This window comes from Ranitomeya imitator, chromosome 6 (genome assembly GCF_032444005.1).
Source record: "Ranitomeya imitator isolate aRanImi1 chromosome 6, aRanImi1.pri, whole genome shotgun sequence".
NCBI lineage: Eukaryota > Metazoa > Chordata > Amphibia > Anura > Dendrobatidae > Ranitomeya > Ranitomeya imitator.
Window position 1 is genome coordinate 43,713,229 of NC_091287.1, and position 27,033 is coordinate 43,740,261.

At 45.9% G+C, this 27,033-nt stretch overlaps 1 protein-coding gene across 1 annotated transcript; it reads left to right on the forward strand.

The window, feature by feature from the left end:
• The first annotated feature begins 23,698 nt into the window (after positions 1 to 23,698).
• On the forward strand, positions 23,699 to 25,592 carry OTUD1 (OTU deubiquitinase 1). Its single transcript, XM_069729560.1, has one exon. It carries the CDS (start codon positions 23,762 to 23,764, stop codon positions 24,656 to 24,658), a length of 897 nt encoding a protein of 298 aa, XP_069585661.1. The 5' UTR covers positions 23,699 to 23,761; the 3' UTR covers positions 24,659 to 25,592.
• The last annotated feature ends 1,441 nt before the right edge of the window (positions 25,593 to 27,033 follow it).

Genomic DNA, 27,033 nt, shown 5'->3' on the forward strand with positions numbered 1-27,033 from the left:
CTGAACTTGATCATTTGTACTTCATTATTGCAGTATATGGTGGAATTTACGCCCGTCCCTGGCATGTGCCATAATTACAGTCATGGCCAACAGTTTTGGCACTCTTGAAATTGTTCCAGAAAATGAAGTAATTGTCCCACAAAATTATTACAATTACGCATGTTTTGTTATACATGTCTATTTCCTTTATTGTGTACTGGAACAACACAAAAACAAACAAACAGATAAACGGCAAATTGGAAACTAAATTCACACAAAACTCCAAAATTATTCGCATCTAGCCAACATTGTGGGTAACCTAGCTTAGTTCTCCTTTTGTGAGACTCAGGCTATGTGCCCATGTTGCATTTTTTAAGTGTTTTTGCTGCGATTTTCCACTGCGGAAACGCTTAAAAACAGCATCCCATTATTTTCTAATGCACTCCGCAATTGATGTGCCCATGATGCCTTTTTTTCCCACGGCGGAAACGCATTGCGGAAAAAACACAGCATGTTCATTATTTTTGAGGAATTGCGGCAATTCCGCACTCAGACATGCATTAGAAAAACCCAAGTTGGGTTTTTTTAAGCGTTTTTGCTGCAATTTTCCACTCCGGAAACTTTCAATTCGCATGAAAAACGCGTCAATTACGCATAGAAAACACGTCTAAATCCGCATGCGTTTTTTTGCAAAGGGTGTGCGGATTAGAAGCAAAAAAATTCTGCTTCTATTCTGCAATGTGGGCACATAGCCTTATTCTGTCAAACTTTGGAGCATTATTTGCAAACACCGTTTACTTTCTTTCGTTTTTATATATATACACATCACTACCATCCATTATTTAAATGTTATTTATATTCTATGTGTTATGAGAGAACTACTCACTTAGGTGCGTGGTGAGATAACACAGGAACTGTTTCCATTTAAATGTCCAGGCTGGTTTATTGGTGCTTCATAAACCATAGCACAAGCAAAGGAAAATAAACGACCTTTCAGTGCAGGCAAAAAAAAGTAATCAGTTCTTAAAGTAGCTTTAGAGACAGTCCAGGACACATAGGCTAGATAGCATCCATTAAACTGGTTTAGTCTGGAGACATCACACCTGAGGCTTTCTTACCTCCACACACAAAGAGCATGTGTCAAACTCCATTTTACCCTGTGAACCACACCCAGGGGTGGGGTATGTGGACAGTCAGACCCGCCCATCTCTTAGGCTGCCTATAAAATCTGATTTGGATGCACAAAACAAGCCCCTTAGTACTACATGCACTAGAACATTACTCCAGGTTTACATCACAGAGGACAACCACCTTCTTGATACATCCCATCAACTATGTGTCCGCCAGACACCTTACATACCTCCCTCTCTGCTTAAAGCTGTGGGGTTTGGCACCTTCTACTACTACATAGTAACATAGTTAGTAAGGCCGAAAAAAGACATTTGTCCATCCAGTTCAGCCTATATTCCATCATAATAAATCCCCAGATCTACGTCCTTCTACAGAACCTAATAATTGTATGATACAATATTGTTCTGCTCCAGGAAGACATCCAGGCCTCTCTTGAACCCCTCGACTGAGTTCGCCATCACCACCTCCTCAGGCAAGCAATTCCAGATTCTCACTGCCCTAACAGTAAAGAATCCTCTTTTATGTTGGTGGAAAAACCTTCTCTCCTCCAGACGCAAAGAATGCCCCCTTGTGCCCGTCACCTTCCTTGGTATAAACAGATCCTCAGCGAGATATTTGTATTGTCACCTTATATACTTATACATGGTTATTAGATCGCCCCTCAGTCATCTTTTTTCTAGACTAAATAATCCTAATTTCACTAATCTATCTGGGTATTGTAGTTCTCCCATCCCCTTTATTAATTTTGTTGCCCTCCTTTGTACTCTCTTTAGTTCCATTATATCCTTCCTGAGCACCGGTGCCCAAAACTGGACACAGTACTCCATGTGCGGTCTAACTAGGGATTTGTAGAGGCAGTATAATGCTCTCATCATGTGTAGCCAGACCTCTTTTAATGCACCCCATGATCCTGTTTGCCTTGGCAGCTGCTGCCTGGCACTGGCTGCTCCAGGTAAGTTTATCATTAACTAGGATCCCCAAGTCCTTCTCCCTGTCAGATTTACCCAGTGGTTTCCCGTTCAGTGTGTAATGGTGATATTGATTCCTTCTTCCCATGTGTATAACCTTACATTTATCATTGTTAAACCTCATCTGCCACCTTTCAGCCCAAGTTTCCAACTTACCAGATCCATCTGTAGCAAAATACTATCTTCTCTTGTATTAACTGCTTTACATAGTTTTGTATCATCTGCAAATATCGATATTTTACTGTGTAAACCTTCTACCAGATCATTAATATGTTGAAGAGAACAGGTCCCAATACCGACCCCTGCGGTACCCCACTGGTCACAGCGACCCAGTTAGAGACTATACCATTTATAACCACCCTCTGCTTTCTAGACACAGGATTTTTAAAGGGAACCTGTCACCCCCCAGGCGTTTGAAACTAAAAGAGCCACCTTGTGCAGCAGTAATGCTGCATTCTGACAAGGTGGCTCTTTTAGTTATTGGTGCTGTAAATGCAGAAATAATACGTTTTGTAATTTGTCCAAAATACCTGTCTTCAGTCCGAGAGGCAGGTCTCCCCCCCCGCTGCAAACACCTCACAGCCGTCACTCAAGTCTTCTTGGCACCGGGCGCCACCTCCTCAGCGCTGTTTTGAAATCTGCCGGCGCCTGCGCTCTTTTGTCATGCCTGTGGCAGGCACAGTGAGTGCTGCCCGTCTGTCCTCATATGCAGTCTCGTTGACTGCGCCTGTGCGGCCGCCTTGCTTGTGAATCCCAGCCCCTCAGTGTCTTATGATTTATTCACACTGCAGGGCTGGGATTCCTGGGCATGCGCACTGCGACCTGGGTGAGTGGCTTAGACACGCAGTGTGCAGCCAATTTTGCATTGAAAAGTCAAATGGTGCTCCTTCCCTTCCGAGCTCTGCCATGCGCCCAAACAGTGGTTTACCCCCACATATGGGGTACTCAGGACAAATTGCACAACAACTTTTGGGGTCCATTTTCTCCTGTTATCCACGGTAAAATAAAACAAATTGGAGCTGAAGTAAATTTTGTGTGAAAAAAAATTAAAACGTTCATTTTTTTTTTTTTAAACATTCCAAAAATTCCTGTGAAACACCTGAAGGGTTAATAAACTTCTAGAATGTGGTTTTGAGCACCTAGAGGGGTGCTGTTGTTAGAATGGTGTCACACTTGGGTATTTTCTATCATATACCACCCAAAATGACGTGTTGTAAAAATGAGAAATTGCTGGTCAACTTTTAACCCTTATAACTCCCCAACAATAAAATTTTGATTCCAAAATTGTGCTGATGTAAAGTACACATGTGGGAAATGTTACTTAAGTATTTTGTGTGACATATCTCTGTGATTTAATGGCATAAAAATTCAAAGTTGGAAAATTGCGAAATTTTTGCCAAATTTCCGCTTTTTTCACAAATAAACGCAGGTAATATCAAAGAAATTTTACCACTATCATGAAGTACAATATGTCTCGAGAAAACAGTGTCAGAATCACCGGGCTCCGTTGAAGCGTTCCAGAGCTATAACCTCATAAAGGGACAGTGGTCAGAATTGTAAAAATTGGCCCGGTCATTAACGTGCAAACCACCCTCGGGGCTTAAGGGGTTAAAGTCGGGGGCAACCAGAACCGTCTGCTTCCACAGAGCTACTTTCAGTTTTTGACAGGTCACCTCCGCCTTCACAGCCCATTTTGCCATAGCTGATTTTGCCCCCTTAGGGTAGGTTTCCATGTGCCGGATTACATCCGGATTAGCTGCGGATTGAATGCTGCATACAGCCACAGCGTTCAACCTGCAGCGTCCAGATATTACAGCATAGTGGAGGGGATTTTATGAAATCCCATCTCGACTATGCGTGCAAACACGCATTTGGCGCCCCTGTGTTTACGGACGTGCGGCGCGTCTTTCCTGAACGCAGCATATAGGTTTACTTTGCGGCGACGTTCCATCGACGCAAGGTAAATCACAGGGTCCTATGTATGGGGTGTGGCGATTCCGGATGTGTTCACTGAACACATCTGGAATCATCGTGCGTACAACAGGGGGCGGCGCTTTGGGCAGAGCGGTTTTCTGCTCCATCCAAAGCGCTCTCATTACGGACCGTAGACACGCACCCTTAAGGAGGTGGGTCAGGTGTGCGGCCATCATGGGAGTGTTTGGGAGGAACCTCCTGTAGTACCTTACGATTCCCAGAAAGGCTCTAACTTGCTTCTTTGAGAGTGACCTTGGCTAGTTTTGGATTGCGTCCACTTTACTAATCTGGGGTTTGATCTTGCCTCTACCTTTTACATATCCTAGGTATTTAGTCTCTTCTTGCTCCATCGCATTTTTTTCGGATTCATCTAGACTGGCAGATTTGCAAGTTTCCAGAATAAAGAATGGCATGGATGTTACAAAATAGTCCCTTAAGCCATAGATGAATTGAGAGGTGCAGTTTCTACAATGGGGTCACTTTTGTTTTATTTCTGCTATTCTGGCATCTTCAGGGCTCCGCAAATGTCGCCCGTAATCTATTCTAGCAAAATCTGTACTCCAAAAGCCAAATAGCGCTCCTTCCTTCTCACCCCTGACGTGTGGCCTAACAGCAATTTCTGATAAGATATGGAACATCACTGCTTTCGGGAGAACTTGCGCAAGAAATTGTGGGGTCTAGTTTCACGTATTAAACCTTGTGTACCTAACAAATTTGCAACAAATACAAAAATTACATTTTTACCACTAAACTGTCATATTTCCACGATTCAATGTTGTAAAATTCTATGAGGCACCTACGGGTTTAAAATACTCACTACACCTAGATGAATTCCTTGATGGATCTAGTTTCCAAAATGGGATCACTTGTGGGGAGTTTCTGCTGTTTTCACATGTCAGGGGGTCTTCAAATGCGACATAGCATTCAAAATCTATCCCAGGCAAATAACACTTTCATTTCCTAGCCCTGTCTTGAGCCCAAGCACACGTTTATGACCACATATGGGGCATAGTTGCATTCACAACAAAGTGTGAAAATAATTATGGGATCCACTTTCTCCTATTATCCATTGAAAATTACAATCTTGGGTCTAAAACATTTTCGTGAAAAAAAATGAAAATTTTCACTATGACAACCTAATTTTATCAAATTCTGTGTAGTACCTGTGGGTTCAAAAAGCCCACTATACCCCTGGATAAAATCCTTGAGAGGTGTATTTTCCAAAATGGGGTCAATTATGGTTTTTATTTCACTGTTTAGGCACACCAGAGTCTCTCCAAATAAGACATGACGGCCACAGACCACTCCATCAAACGTCACTCCTTACTTTCCGAGCCCTGCTGTGCGCCAAAACAGTGGTTTTCCTTCACATATGGGATATTGGCGTACTCAGGAGAAATTGCACAAAATTTAGTCCATTTTCTCCCGTTACCGGGCTATATGTTATTAACTTCTGTGAAGCACCTGCGGTTCTAGCTGATCAGGACACATTTAGAAAAGTCCCTAAGGGGTCTAGTTTCCAGAATGGGGTCACTTGTGGGGGGGGGGGGGTTTCCACTGTTTAAGCACATCAGGGGCTCTCCAAACGATACATGGCATCTGCTGTCGATTCCAAACGTTTTTGCGTTCAAAAAGTCAAATGGTGTTCCTTCCCTTCCGAGTCTTGCTGTGCGCCCCAAATAGTAGTATTTTCCCAAACATGGGGTATCAGCGTACTCAGGAGAAAATGTGCAACAAATTCTTGGGTCCATTTTCTCTTGTAATCCTTGTGAAAATAAAAAAAAATTGATGCTAAAAGAACATTTTTTGTGGGTACAATTTTTTTTTATTTTCATAGTTCTATGTTATAAACTTCTGTGAAGAAACTGGGGGTTCCATGTGCTCATGACACATCTAGATAAGTTCCCTAAGAGGTCTAGTTTACAAAATGGGGTCCCTTATGGGGAGTTTCTACTGTTTAGGCACATCAAGGGCTTTCCAAACGAGACTTATCGTCCGCTCTCGATTCCAGCCATTTTTGGTTTCAAAAAGTCAAACGGTGTTCACTTCCGAGCCCTGCCGTGCGACCAGTGATTTTCCCCCACATATGGGGTATATGCATACTCAGAAGAAATTTCATATTTTAGGGTCCACGTTAACCTTGTGAAAATAAAAAAATTTGGAGCTAAAGTAAAATCTTTGTGAAAAAAAAATGTAATGTTCATTTTATTTCTTTCCACATTGTTTCAGTTCCTGTGGAGCACCTGAAGGGTTAATACACTTCTTGAATATGGTTTTGAGCACCTTGAGGGATGCAGTTTTTAGAAATCACTTCAAATGTGATGTGGTTCCTAAAAAATAAAAATGGATTTGTAAATTTTTTGGGAAAAATGAGAAATCGCTGGTCAACATTTAAAGGGAATCTGTCACCTACTTTTTCGTATATAAGCTGCGGCCACCGCCATCAGGGGCATATCTATAGCATTCTGTAATGCTGTAAATAAGCCCCAGATGTAACCTGAAAGGTAAGAAAAACAAGTTATATTATACTCACCTGGGGGGGGGCAGTCCGGTCCGGTCGGCGTCGCGGTCCGGGTCTTATTTGTGCCGTCTTTCTCTTTTTTGTCCATGATATGTTTTCATGCGCAATAGTTGCACCCCTTATTATTTTGTAACTATTATGAGCAGTGACTGCTAATTTCTCTTTTCCAAAAAGACTCACGGTGCTAGCGGTGATCTCATTGCAGTTCACTGTGAGGCCCGCTCTCGCTGCAGCACGTCATTCTCCCCAACTCCTCAGATTGAAAGGCCACCTCCGGACACTACTAGTGCCAATAAGCAAATGTCGCATAGAATGATTACGGCAAGTGGCATACTGGATTCTTTCAACTTCGGACAGGTGAGGTATACTGTTTTTTATTTTTGACAGGGGTCAGTGGCTTCCGGGATTAGGTGTTAAGATGAGTATAATGTGATTTTTTTTATTTTATTCTTAATTTTACACTTGAATACAACTCTTAACATTGTCCCCTGCTCTCGCTGACTGCAGGGAGAGTAGGGGACAATGATGTGAGCTGTGTTCTGCACCCAGCGCCTGAGAACAGTTCAAACTGTGTTGGCTTTTCTCAGGTGCCAGTACATGTGATACTGATGCGGTACACGGTTGCCACACTTATGAAACACAGGTACACATGGACATCTCCAGGTCGTGTGAAAGAGCCCTAATCTTGTGCACTAGAGTAGCTGAGTAGTTAAAAGGATTTTTTGATCATATGACACTGATGACTTATCCTATTTCTGGGATCTGCAGAAAGCGTGTGGGATATACGAGGGGTGATCCAAAAGTAATGATAATCAATACTAAACACAATGAATATAGTCAAAAAATTTTTTTATTTTTCTACATAGTCTCCTAACAAGTCTATACATTTAGTCCATCTCTTTTCTAAACTTAGAATTCCCTTGAAATGTCAACTCGTTTCTTCTTTTGCTCGTCAGTTAACATTTTTGGCACCCAACGCGCGGAGACCTTTCTCATATGCAATTCGTTTGCAAGGATTCTTTGAATACTGCCATATGAGATCCTTGTGACCTCAGCTATATGCCTGATAGTCACTCTTCGATCTGCCAACACTTCAACTTTTTTCACGTTTTCTTCATTGAGGGACGTGGATGGGCGTCCTTCACGATGTTCATCTTCCGTCGATGTTCTTCCCAGCTTAAATTCCTTGGCCCAGCGTGCAACTGTGGAATATGGAGGAGAAGAGTCCCCCAATGTTTCCACCAAGTCGCTGTTATGTCTTTGGTAGTCATTTTTTTCAAGCAGAGGTATTTGATGACAGCTCTGAGCTCGTTTTTTTCCATTTTGATGTTCACTCCTCGGCAGTTCATATTCAAATGAATGTAGCTCCCGGGAATCGTGGTCTATTTAAGTGATTTTTTTTTCCTGGACTAGTGGGTACCTAAGAGAGAAGAAAACATTTTATTTTAAGTTCTGTGTACAATAGAAATAACCGATCATTACTTTTGGATCGCCCCTCGTATACACAGCTTACAAGACTGCTGTAGAAAAGGCATTAACCCCTTACCAACATCGGGCTCTGGCAGTGAGCCCACACCTTTCCTGAGACATGTCAGCTGTTTTGAACAGCTGACATGTGCCCGCAATATCTGCGGATGGAATCGCAATCCGCCCGTGGCTATTAACCAGTTAAATGCCGCTGTCAAACTTGACAGCGGCATTTAAATCACGCTTACGGAAATCGGAAATACACACACTGCTGACCCCCGTAACGCGATCGCGGGTCACCAGAATGTTGGCATGACAACCTGAGGTTTCCTGGAGACCTCTATGGTTGTCAGTACCAGCATGCTGTGAGCGCCACCCAGTGGTCAGCGCTCATAGCAAGTGAGTAAATCTGCTATATAGAGGCGATCTGACCATCGCTACTATGTAGCAGAGGTGATCGAGTTGTACCAGCTTCTAGCCTCCCATGGAGACTATTGAAGCATGCCAAAAGTTGAAAAAAAAAAGTTTTTAAAAGTATGAAAAAATATAAAAGTTCAAATCACCCCCCTTTCAAACTAAAACAATAAAAATAAAATCAAACATACACATTTGACATCAACGCGTTCAAAATCGCCTAATCAATAAAAAAAAAAAAAGGACTAACCTAATAGCTAAACAGCATAGCGAGAAAAAAAGTCAAAACGCCAATATCACTTTTTTTGGTCGCTGTGACATTGCATTAAAATGTAATAGTGGGCGATCAAAAGATCATATCTGCACCAAAATGGTATCATTAAAAACATCAGCTCGGCGCTGAAAAAAATAAGCCCTCACCCAACATCACGAAAAATGAAGACGCTACAGGTCTCGGAAAATTGCTCAATTTGTTTTTTTTAGCAAACTTGGGAATTTTTTTTTTTTCACCACTTAAGATAAAAAAAAGAACCTAGACGTGTTGGATGTATATGAACTCGTAATGACCTGGAGAATCATAATGGCAGGTTAGTTTTAGCATTTAGTGAACCTAGTAAAAAAAAAAAAAAAGCCAAACAAAAAACAAGTGTGGGATTGCACGCATTTTGCAATTTCACCGCATTTGGAATTTTTTTCCCCGTTTTCTAGTGCACAACATGGTAAAACCAATGGTGTTATTCATAAGTACAACTCTTTCCGCAGAAAATAAGCCCTCCCATAGCCATATCGATGGAAAAATAAAAAAAGTTATGGCTCTGGGAAAAAGGGGAGAGAAAAATGAAACCAAAACCAAAAAAAGCTCTGGGGGATAGGGGTTAAAAGGTGGTGCCCATATTTTTTATTGGGAAAACCTGGTGACAGGTTCCCTTTAAATGGCGCTGTATATCACCAAACAGGGGTAACGCCTTCCCAACTTCAGTTGTTGTTTTTCCTCCCCCTTTTCCCAGAGCCATACCTTTTTTATCCACATGGACATCCTGAGAACTTGTTTTTTGCAGGACGAGTTGTATTTTTGATTGACACCATTATTTTTACCACATAGTATACTGGAAAACAGGAAAAAAAATTCCAAGTGGGGAGAAAGTGTGGAAAAAACTCAGGCAATTCGGACATTGTTTTCTTGGGAATTGTTTTTAAGGTGCACATTTTGTGGTAAAATAGCCTCACGGTAGATTCTGCTCATCGGTATGATTATGGCGATACCAATGATGTCTGGTTTGCTTTTTTAGTGGTGAAAATATAAAGTTTGATTTTTTTTTTTCATGGAGCTGTATTGCAATTTTCCAAGACCCGTAACATTTTCATTTGTTTCGATCAATAGATCTGTGCAATGGCTTATTTTGTGCAGGGTGAGATGTTTTTATTGATACCACGTTAGGATACATATGACATTTTGATCACTTGTTACAGCATTTTTATGGTGTTGCAGCAGATGAAAAAACAATTTTGGAGTTCTTGAATTTTTTTTACTTTACGGTGTTTGCCGATTGGGTTATTTTTAGATTTTGATAAATTAGATTTTTCTGAGCACAGTGACACCAAATATGTGTATGTTTTGTTATTTTTAATGGATCAAAAGGGGGGTGATTTGAACTTATGTTTTTTTTTTCTTAGTTTTTTTTAACTTTTCACTGCTTTTTATTATTCTCCCCTCATAGTGATGTCACAGAATTGCTGTATATAGTGAAATAAGGAGGGGAGGAATGGCTCATCTACCTGGAATAAAAAAAAAAAAAAAAAATCTTCAAACTTTATTACTTACTAGCTGAAGAGCCCGGCGTTGCCTGGGCATAGTAAATATCTGTGGTTAGTTATAGCACCTCACTTCTCTTATTTTCCCATCACGCCTCTCATTTTCCCCCTCACACCACTCATTTTCCCCCTCACACCACTCATTTTCCCCCTCAGGCTGACGTTACACTAGCAGTATCTGGTCAGTAGTTTACATCAGTATTTGTAAGCCAAAGCCAGGAGTGGAACAATTAGAGGAAAAAGCCGGATTACTCACCGGTAATACTCTTTTAGTGAGTCCACGACAGCACCCCACTGGAGAGAGGGATCCGCCCCGCAGGAACAGGAAACCTACCGAGAAATAAAAGGGGGCGGTCCGCCTCTCCTCCTCAGTTTTGATTTCAGAGTACCCGGAGGACCGCCAGTATTAGGCAAATATAATTTATTTCATTTTCAAACTTATTTGCTCATATATGATTAAAAGAATTTTACTCAATAGTAAGTACTATATTAATATAGGGAGGGATATAAGAGGGTGCTGTCGTGGACTCACTAAAAGAGTATTACCGGTGAGTAATCCGGCTTTTTCCCTTTCGCCACGACAGCACCCCATTGGAGATCTTACAGAGACCATCACCTAGGGGGGGACCACCGTGCTGAGGACAGTCCTGCCAAAGTCTAGGTCAGAAGTTGACGATAGGTCAAGCCTATAGTGATTATAGAATGTAGAGGGATTTGACCAAGTTGCCGCCTTACATATAGTCTCAATTGGGACCTCTCCCCTTTCTGCCCAGGAGGATGCCATAGCTCTGGTAGAGTGCGCTGTTATGCCTTCCGGAGGGTTTTCTTTACTCGCGGAATAGGCCAGTCTGATAGACTCTCTGATCCACCGGGATAACGTGCTTTTCGTTATTCCATGACCCTTCTTGTGACCCTGAAAGGAAATAAACAGAGCCCTACACTGTCGCCAGCTACAGGTTCTTTCAATGTACTTTAACACTACTCTTTTAACATCTAGAGTGTGGTACTTTTGTTCTTCAGGAGTGGAAGGATTACTGAAGAAAGTGGGCAAGATTATTTCCTGAGACCTATGGAATGTCTTAGCTACTTTGGGAAGGTAGGAAGGGTCTGGTTTAAGGACCAACTTATCCTGAAAAGTTAGCAGGAAAGGTGGATCTATAGAGAGTGCTTGGATGTCACTGATTCTCCTGGCTGAAGTCAGTGCTACCAAGAGGGCCGTTTTTAGTGATAGGATCTTGATTGGTATTGAATCTATTGGTTCGAATGGAGAGTCTGTTAGGGCTTGTAAAACTAAGTTTAGATCCCAGGGAGGAACTCTAGGTATATTAACTGGATTTATCCGTTCACAGGCTGTAATAAATCGGATACCCATCTATTCCCCGCAATGTTATGGCCATAGAGAGCTCCTAGTGCTGAAACATGAACTTTTAAGGTGTTTGCAGTTAAACCTAGTTCTCTCCCTTTTTGAAGAAATTCCAGGATAGACTGTATCGGAATTTCTGAGGTGTTTGAAGATGTATGGAATTGTAGGAATTTCTTCCATATTTTTGTGTAAATTTTTGTAGTGGAAGGTTTTCTACTCTGGAGGAGCGTGTTTATCAATCCCTCCGAGAACCCCCTTGATTTTAGCATCTGCCTCTCAAATTCCAGGCCGTGAGATGTAGACTGTCCACTTGAGGGTGGAAAAACGGACCCTGGAAGAGAAGATTGGGTGTTGAGGGGAGGACCCAAGGATCTGAGACCGACATGGTTTGCAGCCACGAGAACCATGGTCTCTTGGGCCAGAATGGAGCTATTAGTATCACCCTCGCTCCTTCGGTTCTGATTTTGCGAATGACTTGGGGCAGCAGTATGATCGGCGGAAAAGCATATGCTAGACTGAACTGCCAAGGGGCTTGGAGAGCGTCCAGAATGTCCGGATGATCCGCTAGAGATAGGGAGGCAAATTTCCGGACTTTTTTGTTTCTTCTTGTGGCGAAGAGATCTACTTGAGGTTGACCCCATAGGGATACTATATCCTGAAAAATCTGCTGGTTTAGGCACCACTCTCCTTGTTTCAAGGTGTGTCGACTTAAGAAGTCTGCCTGCTGGTTGTTTTCCCCTCTTATGTGCAGTGCAGTAAGGGATGTTAGGTGACTTTCTGCTAGATTCAGGATTTCTGTAGCAGAAGACATCAGAGTCTCTGATCGCGTGCCTCCTTGCCTGTTTAGATACGCCACTGTGGTGGTGTTGTCGGAAAGGATTCTGACGTCTTTCCCTCGTAGCTGTGGGAGAAAATGGCATAAGGCGTATTTTACTGCATTTAATTCTTTAACATTAGAGGAATAGCAGCTTTCCTCCATGTTCCAAAGCCCTTGGCAAAAATCATTCCCCATATGAGCGCCCCATCCATGAGGACTGGCGTCCGTGGTTATGGTATGAGATGGTGTTATTATCCATGGAACACCACTCATTAAATGGTCTGAATTCAGCCACCACGTTAAGGAAGTTAAAACTTCCTGAGATAAGGTTATTTTCACATTTAGGTGACCAGATAACCGTCTATCTTCTTGTAAAATCTGGTGTTGCAGTGTACGGGTATGATGTTGAGCCCATTTTACCGCAGGTATACAAGAGATAAGAGATCCTAGTAAGGACATAGCTTGTCTTAGGGATATACGTGGATTGTTTATCGCCGCTAGGACTTTGTGTTTGATCAGTAGTATTTTTACCTGAGGCAGGAGACACTTTTGAGATACGGAGTCTAGATGGAACCCCAAGAACGCCTGGCAGGATAGCGGAGTGAGTCTGGATTTGTTGGTATTGATTATCCAGCCTAAATCCTGTAGAGAGGAAATTGCATGAGCCAAACGATCAGCACATTGAGTAACTGAATTTCCAATGACCAAAAAGTCATCCAGATAGGGAACAATTAAGGTTTCTTTTTGGCGAAGGTAGGCCATCACCTCTAACATTATCTTGGTAAAGATCCTCGGTGCTGTTGAAATGCCGAAGGGCATGGCTGTATATTGGAAATGATGAATCTCGCCGTTGATTGTCACTGCTACTCTGAGGTACTTTTGGTATCTGTCATGGATAGGGAGATGATAATAAGCATCTTTCAAATCAATGCCCCCCATCATACAGTTTGGAAAGAGGAGTTTTATAGTGGATCTAATGGATTCCATCTTAAATGTATGGTTTTTAACAAATGAATTGAGCTTTTTAAGGTTTATGATGGTCCTGAAAGAACCGTCGGGTTTAGAAATCAGGAATAAGGGAGAGTAGAATCCTCTGCCTTCCTGTCCCTCGGGGACTTGGACTAAAACCCGCTTTGATAATAGGGTTTGAATTTCTAGCTCTAGAGCCTGCTGTTGTGCGGGCGAGCTGAGGGATGTTATAATATATGACTCGTGGGGAACACGAGAGAATTGTAGTTTAATTCCATCTCGGATGATGTTTAAAACCCACTAGCTAGATGTTACTTTTTCCCATTGTGTGGCGAAAAATTTCAGTCTGCCCCCTACTGGTATATCCTCAGAATTTATTGTCTTTTGGGGGGTTGGGTCTTCTAAACATGGTACCCCTTTGCCTGTCCTCTTTAGCAGTCCATGTTGTAGACCTATCCGTTTGCCTCCTTTTACCAAACGGTCTCCTCTTAAAGGCTCTCCTGTAAAAGGGAATAGAGGAATCAGGGAAAGCTTTCTTCCTGTCCTTTGCCTTTTTGAGTATCTCATCTAAGGTCTTGCCAAAGAGGTACTCACCCTCGCATGGGATTGCGCATATTTTGGATTTAGACTGCGCGTCCCCTTTCCAACTTTTCATCCAAAGTGCGCGTCTTGCATTGTTCACAAGACCTGCGGATCTCGCTGCTAACCGAAGCGAGTCGGCAGATGCGTCCGCCATAAAAGCTGCTGCTCCACGTATTAAGGGGATGACCGCTCTAAGTTTCTCTCTCGAAACTTTATTTTCGATCTGCTGGTCCAACTGATCAATCCAAATGATCATTGACCGGGCAGCGCAGGTGCTGGCTACTGCAGGTTTAAAAATTCTTGTAGCCGCCTCCCAAGATCGCTTAAGGGATGATTCAGCTTTGCGATCTAATGGATCGACCAGAAGTCCCGCATCCTCCACAGGCAGAGTGGATTGTTTGGAGGTAGAAGCTACGGCTGCATCGACCTTAGGCACTTTGGTCCATGTAAGGAGCTCCTCATCACTAAACGGATATTTACGTTTAGACGCGGAGGGCAAAAAGCTTCTTTGATCCTGCTTCTCCCACTCTCTTTTAATTAATGCTTTCACCGCTGGTATAACCGGAAAACATCTCCTCTTTCTCTCTGCCAAACCCGCAAACATAATTTCCTGCGTGGTTTGCGCACCCTTTACCTCCTCACACCCCATGGTATTGCGGATTGATTTTACCAAGTTGTCCACACTGTCTAAGGGGAAACATGAACGCCCCTCGATTTCTGAGGAAGATGATGATGATGATAGGGAGGCTTCTGACAGTACCGTCTGGTCACTTTCGGAGTCTGACATAAGTGTTGGTGTTTTGGACTTAGCTTTACGCGGTATTTCCTGGGTCATATTTTTAAGCTCCTCTCTAATAATGGCCCGTAAGTCCGTAACGGACACTGTCGCTCCCTAAGTTGTTTCCTTGAAACAGTCTTTGCACAGTTTTTTGGGGTATGAGTCCGGAAGGGGCTGGCTACACAAGGCACATTCCTTATGCTTGGACTTTTGTCGTTTTTTAGACTGGGCGTAATAAGTAGCGAGAGAGAGAGAAAAGAGAGAAATAGGGAGACAGCGTCAGCTTAATAGGCAGAGTTTAAACACTCACCCAGTGAAGCGAATAGTACCGGATCAGAAGGCCGAGATCCTGTTCTGGAACCGTCACTCTTACGAGCGGACTCCGAGGATCCTTTGGTGTGATCTTTGGTGGGGGGCACTGGATCTCCAGCTGTGGGGTCCATGGCACCTGGGGATGACATCTCTGCATCGCCGCATTATTGTTTCTGGGCGTTTTTAAATAGAGAGCCCTTTTTCCTCTTTTTTTTTTTTTTTCCCCGCTGCGCAATGCGCATGCGCGGGTTGCCGCTGGCTCCCCCGCCCCAGATCCGGCCTAGGCGCCCCGGAAGTGACTCCTTCAGTTCCGGGGTAGCCAGTATTGCGGCGGTCGGCGCATGCGCGGTCCGGGATTCAGCGCCGGACCGCAATGGAGATTCTCTTACCCGGCTCCTTGCCGCACCGCACGCCGGAGAAGACGCCGGGCGGCCCTCCCCGGCCGTCTGCTCCATCCACCAGCTGAGGGAGCCGTCTAACGGAACTCCCCCAACGCTGCTTCTGAGCTGCAGCCCCTGCCGTTCTCAAGGATACCGCGCAGGCGGCATGCTAGCCCAGGTATGTCCTGTAGTTCCTGGATTGTTCCCGCAGGAACAGGAAACCTAAAACTGAGGAGAGGCGGACCGCCCCCTTTTATTTCTCGGTAGGTTTCCTGTTCCTGCGGGGCGGATCCCTCTCTCCAGTGGGGTGCTGTCGTGGCGAAAGGGAAAAGTATAATAGAAACATATGCACCACTTCTGCATTTATCACCCACTCCTGGTTTTGGCTTACAAATGCTGATGTAAAATACTGACCAAATACTGATAGTGTGACGGCAGCCTCACTCTTATTTTCCCCCTCACTCCTCTCATCCCCCCATAACACTTGTCATTTTGACCTCACATCTGTCATTTTCCGATCACTCCACTATTTTCCCTCACTCCTCTCATTTTGCACTCACACCTTTTCATTTTCACACCCCTCATTTTCACCTCACACCTCTCATTTTCCCCTCAGTATATATGTTTGTCATCTCCCTTATATATAGTATACACCTGTATGTAATCTCCTGTATATAGTATATACCTGTATGTCATCTCCCCTGTAAATAGTATATACCTGCTGTATGTCATCTCCTCCTGTATATAGTATATACCCGTGTCATCTCCTTCTGTATATACCGGTATGTCATCTCTTCTGTATATACTATATACCTGTATGTCATCTCCTGTTATAGTATATACCTGTATGTCATGTCCCCTGTATATAGTATATACCTGCTGTATGTCATCTCCTCTTTTATATAGTATATACCTGTATGTTATCTCCTCCTGTATATAGTATATACCTGTGTGTCATCTCCTCCTGTACATACGTGTGTCATCTCCTCCTGTATATAGTATATACGTGTCATCTGCTCCTGTATATAGTATATACCTGTGTCATCTCCTCCTGTATATACGTGTCATCTCCTCCTGTATATAGTATATACGTGTGTCATCTGCTCCTGTATATAGTATATACCTGTGTGTCATCTCCTCCTGTATATAGTATATACGTGTGTCATCTGCTCCTGTATATAGTATATATGTGTGTTTCATCTCCTCCTGTATATAGTATATACCTGTGTGTCATCTCCTCCTGTATATAGTATGTACTTGTATGTCATCTCCAGTATATAGTATATACCTGTGTCATCTCCTCCTGTATATACGTGTCATCTCCTGTATATAGTATATACGTGTCATATCCCCTGTATATAGTATATACCTGTGTGTCATCTCCTCCTGTATATAGTATATACCTGTGTCATCTCCCCTGTATATAGTATATGTCTGTATGTCATCTCTTCCTGTATTAGGCTGGTTTCACATTTGCGTTTAAAAACGCAGCGTTTTAAACGCAAACGCATTTGGTGAAAAAACGCGTTTAAACGCTGCGTTTTTTAGACAAGCGTTTTTGCATGTTTTAATACAAACGCGGCGTTTTGACGCGTTTGCGTTTTTGAAACGCATGATGAGAAGTGTGTGACAGCTGCCAATCATCAAAATCAACAAGAAAACCCACTATAAACAGAAATAGCTAGGGTTAGGGTCCCTAGTAACACTAGGGATCCTAACCCTAAGGGATCCTAACCATAACGGATCCTAACCCTAACCCAAACGCTAAGGGATCCTAAGCCAAACCCTAAGGGATCCTAACCCTAAGGGTTAGGATCCCATAGGGTTAGGGTGTGGGTTAGGATCCCTTAGCGTTTGGGTTAGGATCACTTAGGGTTAGGGTTGGCTTATCAGTGTGTTTTCTTGTGTTTTTCTATTAAAACGCATGCAAACGCATGTGCTTACAAACGCATGCGTTTACATAGACATCAATACGTTTTTTTGCTGCAAAAAACGCCGCTAGAAATTACTACGTTGCATTTCTGCAACAAAACGCATGCATAGAAAAGACGCATGTGTCGTCAAAACGCACGCAAAAAAAAAGCATGCTTTTTTAATGTTAAGTATAGGAAAAAAAACGCATGCTTTTTTTTGCACTAAAACGCAAAAAAATAAAAAACGCAAATGTGAAACCAGCCTTAGACCGCATTCACACGTTATTTGGTCAGTATTTTTACCTCAGTATTTGTAAGCTAAATTGGCAGCCTGATAAATCCCCAGCCAACAGGAAGCCCTCCCCACTGGCAGTATATATTAGCTCACACATACACATAATAGACAGGTCATGTGACTGACAGCTGCCGTATTTCCTGTATGGTATGTTTGTCTGCTTATTAATCAGATTTTTATTTTTGAAGGATAATACCAGACTTGTGTGTGTTTTAGGACGAGTTTCATGTGTTGTGTGTTGAGTTGTGTGTGGCGACATGCATGTGCCGACTTTTGTGAGAGGAGTTTTGTGTGGCGACATGCGTGTAGCAACTTTTTGTGTGTCGAGTTGCATGTGACAGGTTAGTGTAGCAAGTTGTGTGCAGCAAGTTTTGCGCATGGCGAGTTTTATGTGTGATGCGTTATAAGTATGTGCAAGTTTTGTGTGAGGCAACTTTTGCATGTGTTGCAACTTTTGTGCATGTGGCAATTTTTCTGCGTGTGGCGAGTTTTCCATGAGGTGAGTTTTGCACGTCTGGCGAGTTTTGAGCGAGCCTAGTTTTGCATGTGGTGAGTTTTGAGCGGCGACTTTTGTGTCTCGACTTTTATGTGGCGAGGTTGGTGTATGTGTGGTGAAATGTGTGCTGAGGGTAGTATATGTGTTCAATCACGTGGTAGTGTGTGGCGCATTTTGTGTGTGTGTGTGTGTTCATATCCCCGTGTGTGGTGAGTATCCCATGTCGGGGCCCAACCTTAGCAACTGTACGGTATATACTCTTTGGCGCCATCGCTCTTTCTTTAAGTCCCTCTTGTTCACATCTGGCAGCTGTCAATTTGCCTCCAACACTTTTCCTTTCACTTTTTCCCCATTATGTAGATAGGGGCAAAATTGTTTGGTGAATTGGAAAGCGCGGGGTTAAAATTTTGCCTCACAACATAGCCTATGACGCTCTCGGGGTCCAGACGTGTGACTGTGCAAAATTTTGTGGCTGTAGCTGCGACTGTGCAGATGCCAATCCCGGACATACACACACATTCAGCTTTATATATTAGATTAATCAGATTAAAATCCACATGATGGCTTTGGAAAAAAAAAAAACTGATGTGTTTCTGGAGCAAGTAGCTAAGCAGTGTTTTGTTTTTCCGAAACCATCATGTGGATTTTTCTCCCCTTCGAAAAGGAGAAAAAAAAATTGTCAGTAATTAATAGGTTAAATCACCATGTTTTGTGACCGGTTCCATAATGGCCGTCAGTGAGCTGTCATCCTGACCTCGGCGGGAAGCGTTACCTCACAGCCCGAAATAACCGCCATGACTGAGGAGACACCAGAGCCGAGCTTTACCTCACAGCCCGAAATAACCGCCATGACTGAGGAGACACCAGAGCCCAGCTTTACCTCACAGCCCGAAATAACCGCCATGACTGAGGAGACACCAGAGCCCAGCTTTACCTCACAGCCCGAAATAACCGCCATGACTGAGGAGACACCAGAGCCCAGCTTTACCTCACAGCCCGAAATAACCGCCATGACTGAGGAGACACCAGAGCCCAGCTTTACCTCTGGGCTCTACCTCACAGCCCGAAATAACCGCCATGACTGAGGAGACACCAGAGCCCAGCTTTACCTCACAGCCCGAAATAACCGCCATGACTGAGGAGACACCAGAGCCCAGCTTTACCTCACAGCCCGAAATAACCGCCATGACTGAGGAGACACCAGAGCCAAGCTTTACCTCACAGCCCGAAATAACCGCCATGACTGAGGAGACACCAGAGCCCAGCTTTACCTCACAGCCCGAAATAACCGCCATGACTGAGGAGACACCAGAGCCCAGCTTTACCTCACAGCCCGAAATAACCGCCATGACTGAGGAGACACCAGAGCCCAGCTTTACCTCACAGCCCGAAATAACCGCCATGACTGAGGAGACACCAGAGCCGAGCTTTACCTCACAGCCCAAAATAACCATGACTGAGGAGACACCAGAGCCGAGCTTTACCTCACAGCCCGAAATAACCGCCATGACTGAGGAGACACCAGAGCCCAGCTTTACCTCACAGCCCGAAATAACCGCCATGACTGAGAAGACACCAGAGCCCAGCTTTACCTCACAGCCCGAAATAACCGCCATGACTGAGGAGACACCAGAGCCCAGCTTTACCTCACAGCCCGAAATAACCGCCATGACTGAGGAGACACCAGAGCCCAGCTTTACCTCACAGCCCGAAATAACCGCCATGACTGAGGAGACACCGGAGCCCAGCTTTACCTCACAGCCCGAAATAACCGCCATGACTGAGGAGACACCGGAGCCCAGCTTTACCTCACAGCCCGAAATAACCGCCATGACTGAGGAGACACCGGAGCCGAGCTTTACCTCACAGCCCGAAATAACCGCCATGACTGAGGAGACACCAGAGCCCAGCTTTACCTCACAGCCCAAAATAACCATGACTGAGGAGACACCAGAGCCGAGCTTTACCTCACAGCCCGAAATAACCGCCATGACTGAGGAGACACCAGAGCCCAGCTTTACCTCACAGCCCGAAATAACCGCCATGACTGAGGAGACACCAGAGCCGAGCTTTACCTCACAGCCCGAAAAAACCGCCATGACTGAGGAGACACCAGAGCCGAGCTTTACCTCACAGCCCGAAATAACCGCCATGACTGAGGAGACACCAGAGCCCAGCTTTACCTCACAGCCCGAAATAACCGCCATGACTGAGGAGACACCAGAGCCCAGCTTTACCTCACAGCCCGAAATAACCGCCATGACTGAGGAGACACCAGAGCCCAGCTTTACCTCACAGCCCGAAATAACCGCCATGACTGAGGAGACACCGGAGCCCAGCTTTACCTCACAGCCCGAAATAACCGCCATGACTGAGGAGACACCGGAGCCGAGCTTTACCTCACAGCCCGAAATAACCGCCATGACTGAGGAGACACCGGAGCCGAGCTTTACCTCACAGCCCGAAATAACCGCCATGACTGAGGAGACACCAGAGCCGAGCTTTACCTCACAGCCCGAAATAACCGCCATGACTGAGGAGACACCAGAGCCCAGCTTTACGTCACAGCCCGAAATAGACGTTTACAAAACTCTGCTCACAATTCCCGCCAAAACCGCAACAGCTGCGGTGGCGCTGACTGCTGGTGCCAGTGCCAACAAAAAAAAGTCAATCACATGACAGCCCTACGGTACGCACGCTCTAGTCTGTGACGTCACTTAGGAGGCGTCGCCTTGTCCGTCAACGAAGGGCGAGGCTGCGCAGCTCCAAACAAGGCAGCAAACAGACGGGGAATCTCCCGCGTTCTAAGATGGCAGCTGCGTGATGACGTCACCGATCTAAACGTAAACAGAGCGTTAGAAGGGTAGGAGGTGCTGGATGGTTCGCGGTGACGTCACTGAGGGGGCGTGGCGCGTAGTAGTCTAGAAAAAACTGGCTAGTGTGAGTGCGGACGTGACTGGCGCGTGTGACTTGTCAGCTCCGTGCAGGGTCGGTCACTGCGCTATGCTGATGAGGCGGCAAGTAAACAACCAGACAAGCGGTCATTTTTTAAACATCTGTGGGGAAGTAACTGGTTGTTATGGGCAACAAGAACAACATTGATAGTGGTTGGCTACAGCAGACACAGAGAGCAGGTGACAGTATGGTGCTTAGCACAGGTGCTGTGGGGAGGAGGAGGCTGTGTGCGACCCCTTTAAGGATTCTGTGCTTGCTATGGCGCCTGGAGGCAGAGGTCACTGATGTTTATTCAAATCCATTGTCAGATTTGATTCAACTGGAATAAATTAAAGGAACTATCCACTACTAGGATGGCCCCTGCTTGATGTCAGTGTTTGGCCCCGATAGAATAATAACATCTATACTCACCTCCCTCCACAGCGTCTTTCCAGCGGTGTTGGCCCTAACAGTCCCGGGGCTCCCGTGCGGTTGTATGACACATGACCCCGGCGTCCAATCAGATCTGGCGTCACTGTTGCCGCCTTCCGACAAATCGAACTTGAAGAGGAAGTCCGGGTGGCAGCTGATCTCACTTCCTCTTCCTGCCCAAATCTACAGGAGGCGGGGACAGTGACGGCAGCACTTATTGGGTGCCGGGGTCATGTGTCACCACAATCGGACGGGAGCCCTGGGAAGAGCGAGTCATGGCACTGCGGGAACGACATCGGCACAGGAGACAAGTATAAGAGTATAAGCTTTATTACGTTATCGGGGCCAAGCAAGGGGGATGAGAAGGAGTTGTCCAAGTAGTGACCAACTTATTTAATTTTGAATAAAAAATGCCCTGATTACCATTTTTTTATAAGATCTCATAATAAATGGAGGTCCAGGAAGAGTTAAAATAATAATAAAAAAAAGTATCATACTCACATGTCCTAGGCCCTTACCTGACTCCTTATCCCACTGACCTGTCCTTGGCCTTCACCTGACTCCTGACCCGCCCTAGGCCCTCACCTGACTCCTTATCCCACTGACCTGTCCTTGGCCCTCACCTGACTCCTTACCCTACTGACCCGCCCTAGGCCCTTACCTGACTCCTTAGCCCACTGACCTGTCCTTGGCCCTCACCTGACTCCTGACCCCATTGACCTGTTCTAGGCCCTCACCTGACTCCTTACCCCACTGACCTGTCCTTGGCCCTTACCTGACTCCTTACCCCACTGACCTGTCCTTGGCCCTTACCTGACTCCTTACCCCACTGACCTGTCCTTGGCCCTCACCTGACTCCTTACCCCACTGACCTGTCCTTGGCCCTCACCTGACTCCTTACCCCACTGACCTGTCCTTGGCCCTCACCTGACTCCTGACCCCACTGACCTGTCCTTGGCCCTCACCTGACTCCTGACCCCATTGACCTGTTCTAGGCCCTCACCTGACTCCTTACCCCACTGACCTGTCCTTGGCCCTTACCTGACTCCTTACCCCACTGACCTGTCCTTGGCCCTTACCTGAGTCCTTAGCCCACTGACCTGTCCTTGGCCCTCACCTGACTCCTTACCCCACTGACCTGTCCTTGGCCCTCACCTGACTCCTTACCCCACTGACCTGTCCTTGGCCCTCACCTGACTCCTTACCCCACTGACCTGTCCTTGGCCCTTACCCGACTCCTTAGCCCACTGACCTGTCCTTGGCCCTCACCTGACTCCATTGACCTGTCCTTGGCCCTCACCTGACTCCTTACCCCCACTGTCCTGTCCTAGGCTCTGACCTGACTCCTTACCCCCACTGTCCTGTCCTAGGCTCTGACCTGACTCCTTCACTGGGTGGTTTTCTTTGATCACAGCAGCGTTTCGGAGGAAAACACAACAGCAATTGTGCAGCCAATGTCTGATTCTTGCTGCGGGTGATTTCGGCATCATGAATCAGATAACAGGTTCTCTTTAAGGTGGTCGTCTGTGTCCATACCCTACCTCATTTTGGGGATTAGACACCTTGGACCCAACCCTAGAGGTGCTGGAAAAGCGTGCGTTGTTGACTGATTTGATTTGGCTTGATTCTCTCCGATGAGAGCGTATACGCTAGTGTAACCCAGGACTAAAACCGAGTAGAGGGTCTGGCTATCTCCAGCAGCTCCATAGACAACACATGGAGCGGAGGTCAAGCACCTGCACCTCCACTCAAGCCAGGGCGAGCCCAGTTCCCAGCCCCATTCTCTTGTATCACTTAGGGGCCCCAGCAGTGGGACCCCAGTGATCAGTGATAGGGGATGACTTACTTTCTTCTTGGGAATAACCCTTTATCTATAAACTCACCTTTGCCTTCATTCCTGGTTCTTGTTGGACTATTCCAGTCATAGGCAGTAAGAGGACTGCGACCTGCAGGTCCAGATGTGAAGCAGAGGGGCAATACTAGGGCGCAGTATGCAGTTATCTGCAGGTTTGGGGCACATATAGCTGTGTGGGCACCATGGAGCTGATGATGCACAGGGCAGGTATTTCCCTGGGCCGTCACCCCAGTGCGGGTGATGCAGCAGATCGTGCCCAGGCTCCTGCTATTTCTGCCCTCTGATGACATGGGCTATTTCCATGCCCCTGCCCTGTGTATATCTACACGGTGCGGGCCGGGGACAGCCGCACACAGCTCCTCCTGCACCATGCCCGCCTACCGCCCCCAGGCACACGGCAGCGTTCACACCCACTTCAGACCCATGTGCAGCCCGGAGAGGATCGTGCCAATCCGCCTCCTCCAGCCAAGTTTTGGGGGGCCGGGGCACAGCATGCAGTTCTCTGCACCCCAACTCCAGAAGAGCCAGGAGCCGGCGCCGTCCTCCTCCCCGCCGGACCTGCGGACATGGCTGAGCGACATGGTGCAGCAGGAAAGCATCAGGCCGGCATCGCCGGAGGAGAGTGGCCAGTACTGGCTCCCCGGCCCCTCCGATCAGGGCCCCCGGGGCCCCGCAGACTCCCCCCAGGAGCGCCTGGCGCTGCACTTGGCCGAGCTGGAGAAGCAGGACAAGTATCTCCGGGACAACAATCGTTACCGCTTCCACGTGATCCCCGACGGTAACTGCCTGTACCGGGCGGTCAGTAAGGCCGTGTACGGCGATCAGGGCCTACACTCCGAGCTCCGGGAGCGCACCGTGCACCATGTGGCCGACCACCTGGACACCTTCAACCTCATCATCGAGGGGGACATCGGGGAGTTCCTGATCAACGCCGCCCAGGACGGCTCTTGGGCTGGATATCCGGAATTACTCGCCATGAGCCAGATGCTCAACATCAACATTCACCTGACCACAGGAGGCCGCCTGGAGTGCCCCACCGTGTCCACCATGGTGCACCACCTAGGAGAAGAGGACCCCTGCAGGCCCAGCATCTGGCTCAGCTGGCTCAGCAATGGTCACTATGATGCTGTGTTCCAGGAGCCCCTGCCCAACCCGGAGTACGAGAGCTGGAGCAAGCAGAACCAGGCCCAGAGACACCGGGACCAAGAGCTGGCCAAGTCCATGGCTCTTTCCCTGTCCAAAATGTACATTGAACAGAACTCCTGATCTCAAAAGCTGGAGGCGATGGAATCCTAGCCCTAAGGAGAAGGACATTCTGCCCCCATTGCTGAGATAAATCCCTGAGGCCTTCCCCTCTGAGATGAACCTAAAAACCTTGACCCTTCCCACATTTTGGACCACTCCATTTTAACGGAGATGCCCTGAGGCCTCTTCACCGTTCAGATCATGACACCCTCCTCCAGCTATGACTACACCGGAGGGCTGAGCCCATCCTTAAAATGTCCTCCACCTCTGAGAAGATCCCCTGAGGCCTTCAACCTTCAGACCTTGACTTCTTCCTTCCAGCGTTGACAAACTCAGGGGCCTGAGACCATCCTTAAGATGTCCTTCACTTCTGAGAAGAACCCCTGAGGCCTTCACCGTTCAGACCTTGACACCCCCTCCCCCAGCTTTGACTACCCCAGGGGCCTGAGACCATCCTTAAGATGTCCTCCACCTCTGAGAAGATTGCCTGAGGCCTTCATTCACCCTTGAGGAGAAGAACTTAAAACCTTGGTCCTCCTCCCCAGCTATGACCACCACACCAGGGGCCTGAGACCCCCTCCTGCACTTTAAACCTTCACATTACCCGCAGACTCCAGGCCTTACGGTTTGTTTTGTGTAGCCCCCAACAATAACCTGCTCCATGTGCTAGTGATGCGGTGTCAGAGCGATCACAGATGAAGCGACCTGTCCAGGAACTAAGTGTCTATTCTGCTACATTGTGTTTACTATGTCGCCCTGTTGTGGAGACTTTGTATCAGTCTGGGCGGAGGGGGTGGGGCAGCAGCATGGCGATGGCTCCTTTCTTCTGTGTTGCAGCTCAGTATTTATTAATATACTTCCTATTTTTCAAGTTTTTTAAGATTTTTGGAATTTCTATGTACATTTTAGTGACATTCCCTTTTCAGTTTGGAATGAATAAATTTTCTAAACTTTTTTTCAATGGGTCTTAAATGATTATTTTTGTTGTTGTTGTTAACCCCTTTGTCTTGTAGCAGAGCTGGTCCGGACATAGGTGGCAAAGTGCTGCATTTGTAATGAATGTATCGTCATATATGTCTTTTATACAACATCATGATATAAGGTGCCTTAGTTTTAGGCTGCCGTCACACCAGCAGTATTTGGTCAGTATTTTACATCAGTATTTCTCAGCCAAAACCAGGAGTGGGTGATAAATGCAGAAGTGGTGCATATGTTTCTATTATACTTTTCCTCTATTTGTTCCACTCCTGGTTTTGGCTACAAATACTGATGTAAAATACTGCTAGTGTGACGGCAGCCTTAGGCAACATGTGGCTCTGCAGATCCTGGGGAACTATAACACACAGCAGGCTGAGATGGAAAGCTTTAAAGCTGCTCAGCCTATAGGGTCTTTTGATCGTTTACAGGGTAATACAATGATGTATTTTTTTTGTGCACACATTTTGTTGATCCCTTTAACAAAAGTGATGGGTAGCTAAATATTTACTTCCTTAGGCACTGATTGGTAAATGTCCACACTTCTCATGAGATGTTTGGGTATTATATTATTGCTTGTTCTTAAAAGGGTTTTCCAGGTTTTTACAAAATTAGCCTTAATAGGAAATATAAAATAAATAATAATTGCTTACACCTTGAATCCCCCACTGCACTACAGTTACCAGAAGTGATGATGTCACCTGACCACTGCAGCCAATCACCGGCCTCAGCAGTCATTTGTGTGTCGCAACTGTGGGGCCAAGTGATTGGCTGCAGAGGTCAGTTGACTGATGGACAGGTCATCATCACTTCTAGTACTTCCGGGGAGCACCAGAGCAGTGGCTCTTGAACGTTGGCAGGTCCTAGGTGTTAGTGATTGTTATTTTTTTTAATACCTACCTTTGGGCACATTTTTGTGAAATCCCTTTAAAGGTCCTTTACTGGATTTTCAAAGATCAGGCTTCCCCCTTGTCCTTTATGTCCCCCACTGGTCTTGTTCTTGCACTATAAAAGCAGTGACAGGCAATCCACAGTGGGGTCACTACTGCACCCAGCGGCCGCCATGACGCATCACTTAGGCTACGTTCACACTAGCGTTCGGCTAGTGTGCGTCGCGTTAGCGTCGGGCGACGCACGCGTCATGCGCCCCTATGTTTAACATGGGGGACGCATGCGTTTTCCGACACGTGCGTCTTTTTTGACGCTAGCGTCGGACCAAGAAAACGCAACAAGTTGCATTTTTCTTGCGTCCGATTTTCGTCAACAAACGACGCACGCGTCGAAAAACGCAGCGTTTTTGCGTGCGTTTGCACGCGTTTTTCGGTGCGTTGTGCGTCGCGTCGTCACAACGCTAGTGTGAACGTAGGCTTAATATAAGTACATTGCAAAGTTCGCTTCTACATTTTGCAGACATTAGAGTT

Bases quoted from the DNA above. Each gene is read 5' to 3' on its own strand.
- OTUD1 (XM_069729560.1), top strand. From the start codon at position 23,762: ATGCCCGCCTACCGCCCCCAGGCACACGGCAGCGTTCACACCCACTTC.